Source organism: Opisthorchis viverrini (assembly GCF_000715545.1).
Source record: "Opisthorchis viverrini unplaced genomic scaffold opera_v5_535, whole genome shotgun sequence".
Taxonomy (NCBI): Eukaryota; Metazoa; Platyhelminthes; class Trematoda; order Opisthorchiida; family Opisthorchiidae; genus Opisthorchis; species Opisthorchis viverrini.
Window position 1 is genome coordinate 10385 of NW_008752196.1, and position 5143 is coordinate 15527.

At 44.6% G+C, this 5143-nt stretch overlaps 1 protein-coding gene across 1 annotated transcript in view; it reads right to left on the reverse strand.

The window, feature by feature from the left end:
* The window catches only part of T265_11617 (hypothetical protein), a gene marked incomplete at both ends in the record, with an annotated part of 22047 nt that overhangs the window by 9495 nt on the left and 7409 nt on the right, over positions 1 to 5143 (reverse strand). Inside the window, one exon of the mRNA XM_009178317.1 lies at positions 3684 to 3765. Within this exon, the coding sequence (XP_009176581.1) occupies positions 3684 to 3765 (82 nt within the window). The remainder of the gene's footprint in view (positions 1 to 3683; positions 3766 to 5143) is intronic.

Consider the following 5143-nt stretch of genomic DNA (forward strand, 5'->3'; position numbering starts at 1 on the left):
AACGAATCGCATCAAATTACCAGAGTAAGCTCATTAGCAAACAAGTTTGGAGTTGCCAGAGACCGGCCGATTCTCTCGTTTGTGTTGTTTCCACGCAACAAACTGCACTGCACCAGACCCTCTCATCTACGAAATTCGAGATACACTTTTGAGTCCTCTGTAGATTTTGTAACCAATTTGCACCATTCTCCACATAGAATCCAGCAGGTTATAATGCAATCTAGCGGGGACACATAACACGATATTCAGTATGGTCAGTCATTGCAGGTTAGCTGTTTGAGTACCTGAAATGAACTCATAAACCAGCCGAATCTTCTACACCACTGCCACTGCTCCACATCAATTCGCGCTACATGAAACGACGCAGCAGCCAGGCGACGGTCCTCGTTCGCAGAATATAATACGCTAGTTGTCCTCGATAACAGCAATACTCCTTTTGCCACAGGTAAACTTGCACACCTAGTCTGCACTGCTGCGTTCACACTGGGCGATAGGTCAACTCAGCTGGCCTCACTTCCCAAATCTTATCGTCAAGCTCCTTTAGATCACATCCGCCGGTTACGATTTATCCGCGAAAGTATTAGGTTTCATTGGTGCCCAACCACACTGGATTAATCCAAACAGGAAATCGATTCCATGCTGAATAGATTGATTACATCCACCGCCTAGGTTGAACTTCGTGAAACTACCGCGTATCGGTGATGCCTGGCCACATTGGCACAGGCCCCATTAATGCACACATTTTCATTACGGGCTGAGAGGATTAGCCATTCGAATTGACAGTGTGCGCAGCTCGATAAGAGTTTCCTTCCTCACAGGTTTTGTAAAATACACAACTTACTGTTGGATGTCAAAAAGAAATAATTGATTAATGGCGTCAATGTATCCGGATTACAATACGTGAACCATACTTTTCGCATTCTCCCCTCCCGATTCAGCTTGACGGATAGTGGTGCTTGCACAAATGCACTCAGATACATGCGAAAAGAAGATTTCTGTGGCACAATGCAGTTTTGCGCATGACCGCAGGTATCCTCACAAAATTAAGTTGGCTACATATTCGCGCACGCATGGATGAGCCCCCGCTCATCGGATGACACAAACAAACAGACTTGGGTTCTACCATTTCCCGCGAATCTGAGTTCGTTGCGAAAATATGTGCGAGAATGAATTCAGTAAGGCACAAGTAGTGATAAACTGTGAGCACAAAGCGTTGAGACAAGGCGCTGGTTCCGAGTACCTGATTGGACCATTTGCATATTCCTGGAAGTCCCGATTCGTGCGTCCCGAAGAGTGGGGTTGGACCTGGTCGTAAAGCGCTGGAGTGTTGAAACCCGAAAGGGATTCATGCACATAATCCGATATTTCCTCAAGCAATGGCGAAATATCATGGTACACCTAATTTGCACTTTAAGCTGATTTCAACTAGAATGGGGCAATTACTCTTGAGGACACATGCATTGGACCCACCTACTGAATTACCTAATAGAGTTTTGTCCATGCATGCAGGCCATCAAACCGCGAGCTTGAATGTCCCGGAATAATACAGGTAGCAAGGAAGATAATTTAACCGTGAATTCATGTTGGCAGAAGACGTGCACTTTACGTTTTACCATAAAAACGCATCCAACTATTATTCAAACTGCTCTATTCTTGCTGCACCTTTCGGGCAGCGTTATTTCCCTCGTTCGGGGAATAAATGAACGCTTCATATCTGCAAATAAAATCGCCCGACGACAGAACATTGGTAAATACCTGAAATCGCTTCTAGAACTAGTTGGGAGAATAGTGTGAACACACCTAATCAGCATTAGAGCACGCGCCAAACTTTGCAACATCCGTGTGTTCGATGGCGCTTCACCGAGTGGGGAAGTATATTATGCTTTTTGACAGGATTGAGAGGAATGTGTTCACATCAGGAATTTCATTCTATTCTCTTTCACTGAATGTCTCTAGCCTTCGGGTCGCCACCGGGTTGTCACAACAACGCGCATCACTAACCGTGCGGATTTCCTTCCAAGCCTGAGCTACTCTGTAATGGCTAGTAGTGTGACTAGTTTTGCCAAATGTTGTACCTACTTGTCAGCGAAGAAGCACTGACGCACAGCAGCCAGATATGTCAGTAAACAATTAATTTACTCCATTGGTTCACATGCATTGAAACGATAAACATTATTGGGCTCCGTCACAAAACAATGAGACCATGATTTTAGAATATTTTCCTCATGAGCAGTAATCGTATAAATTTTTGGGACATCCACATTTTAATGGTTTTCATGTCATTTAGCCGACGTGTCAATATAAATGCCGACTATAATAATGGTAAGTCAGTGTCCTCGTACTACACCATCATCCAGATCGTTTCTGAGATACGTCCAAATAAGAGTTAGACATTGTCCAAAAGAATTGTCACCCGGAATGCAGGACAACCAATATTGGGCCACTCACATGATCACTTCAAATGACTAATCCTTTCAGGCTGTAATGAAAATGGCAGGACTGTTGGGGGCCGGGCCAATGTGGTCAAGCATCACTGATACCAAAATATTTCACGGATTTGATCTTGGTCGGCGGATGTGATTTGTATGGTCGAGTTGGATCTGATAACCTATTTGAATGAGCACAAATGGGCTTGATGAGTGCCGCTTTGAAGTAAAGCTACCTGAGTTGACCCAATCGAAATGTTATTCAACCAGTGTGGCATAGCGCTGCACACTGAGTTCGCACGGTCAGCTATTCTTAACCAAATGGTGCTGACTCGGAGGACACATATGGCACTATAATCTGTGAACTAGAATCTGCAACTTGCTCCTGCCTCGTTTCAGGCCTCGCGAAATGATGTGCAGGATTGAGCGTTGATGTAGCGAACCGGGCGGTATTATGAGATGTTCTCATGTACTCAACCACCTCGCCACCAGTGAATTTGGCAAAAAACATTCTGTGTCCCCACCTTAGTGCGTTGTAATCTGGTGGATTTTATTGCGGAAAGAAGTGCAATGTATTGGAGAGAGGGCGCGTTCATCAGGTCAACCACACAGTTCATTGGGTGCGATGTGGTTAGAACTTCGTTGAAAACATACTCCTGTGTAGATTTACGAGGGGGACGTTTGTTCACTCAGTGAAATTCAAATTTGAAGGAACCAGTTCGAAATTCCTGGGCTAACGCACAGAACCACCCTCCGGCATTTATTAGGATGGCGGTTGAGTTCGGTCGTTGTCTATATCATTCGCGCAATTTCCTTGTGTATTACGACGTTTCACACGTTCAATCCAGTCACATTTACCGAGTGAAATATCTAGACCGCACTCGACTTCCAGTGCTGATCTTGGGCAAACACAGCCCTGAAATTTGGTCGCCCTATCGGGCGTGCGAAGAATGTCGTGCAGCCCGGTGGTATGAACCGCATATTGACGGCCCACTTTGCGTCGGTCAACCCGACCAAAGTCATTCTCCTCACACCATATTGGATTGCGGCGTCATACTGGATGTTCGCAGCTCATCTGTGTGTGTGTGTGTGTGGAAGAATCAATTACAACCTCCGAGCAATTATTCAGCTATTACGAGCAGATCAAAGGCATTCAATCAAAACGCTCAGAAAAAAGCAATTGTTGCACTAATTCTGACTGCGTTCGAATTAGCGCTCACATGCAGTGGGAGTAGGGGTGTGGAATAATCCATTCACCATCCGTATACAGACGGATACAACAAAGTCAATGCGCCGGCCTGAAATTTGACGCGCTGCGTAACCAAAGTGCACGAGGCAACTGTGAAATGAAAGGCATAATATTGAGAGGATGGAGTACGGAGTCCTTTTTAATTCGGATCTCGCATTATCGTGCACCAGCATTGTTGGTTCCTGGCGGATACAATCAGAATGGAAGCAATTGCATCGTCCTGAGAAGGAGTGATATGTCTGAAGTATCCCCATGGAACGACTACCTTGCTCCTGGTAATCTGGTCTAGCCTATGTTGTGGCCAATCTCAGCGCGGCCCAAATTGGGATATCCGGAATGTAACATTTATTGCCAGAAATCTTCGTAGATGAGGTTAGTTGAGTGGCTTCATAGAAGTGCATGCAGTGAACGTCACCAGGATTGCACCAACCTGTGAAATGCCATTCCGTCCGCACTAGTTTGAGGCCCATAATAAACGAGTGTAATGAGAAATACCGTGAACGTCAAATTGACCCAATTTCTTTTTTATTCCAAAACCACGTTTTTACCAGCATAGCAAAGTTAGGTGCACCCACCAAAATACAAGTAGGAATAGAAGTTAGCTTTTGAGTTTGAGTTTGTGTAATTATTACCTCTGTTCAGGTTTACAAGCCCTACTGATTTTGTTTTTGTATCTGCACTTTTGTCTTGTGCTAAATGACACATGCACCACTGAAGTCGTGCTGATGATAGCACCTTGTTTTTTGAGCTAGGTCAATGAATTCCATAAAAAGTAAACGACACTGTCTTCGAATGGAACAATGTGAGATGCAGCACACTTTCTAAACTAAAGTAGAAGTGCGCTGGTTTGCACACAAAATCCACTAGGATCCAAGGTTTTGTAAGGAAGACGCAGATCGTTATACTAGGTCAGGACATTACTTTGACTTGCTTGTTCCGCTACCTGCAAATTTACAGCATTCAGGTGGAAGGTCCACTTCCCATGTGTCCTCGAAGGCAACTGCAACAGTTGCGTTAACAACAGCTCAAACTGGAAAGTATTTGTAAATTTCTTTTGTGACAGTGTGAACACTGTTTTCGGCGGCTTCTGTTGTGATCCTTGCTTGTTTGAATTGTTCAAGGTGGGATGTACCAGAACAGTTTGGAAGGAGACACCTGAATTAACCGGTAATCCAGCCACCCATTAGAAAGCACCAGAGTTAACCCAATGGAAATTTCCCAAACTCATATGAACATAGCAGTGTACACTGCGTTCGCACGTTTAGCTGCTCTCAATCAAATAGTGCTGCTACCGAGGACAACTAAAGTATTATATTTTTTGAACGAGAACTGTAACCCCTCTGCTGCGTCGTTTATTTCAGCGCGAATTGACGTGCAGTAGTGAGCAGTGGTGCAGAAAATCCGGTTGGTTTACGAGATGATTTCAGGTAGTCAAAAACGCGGAGTCAATGCACAAGCCGATAAACAG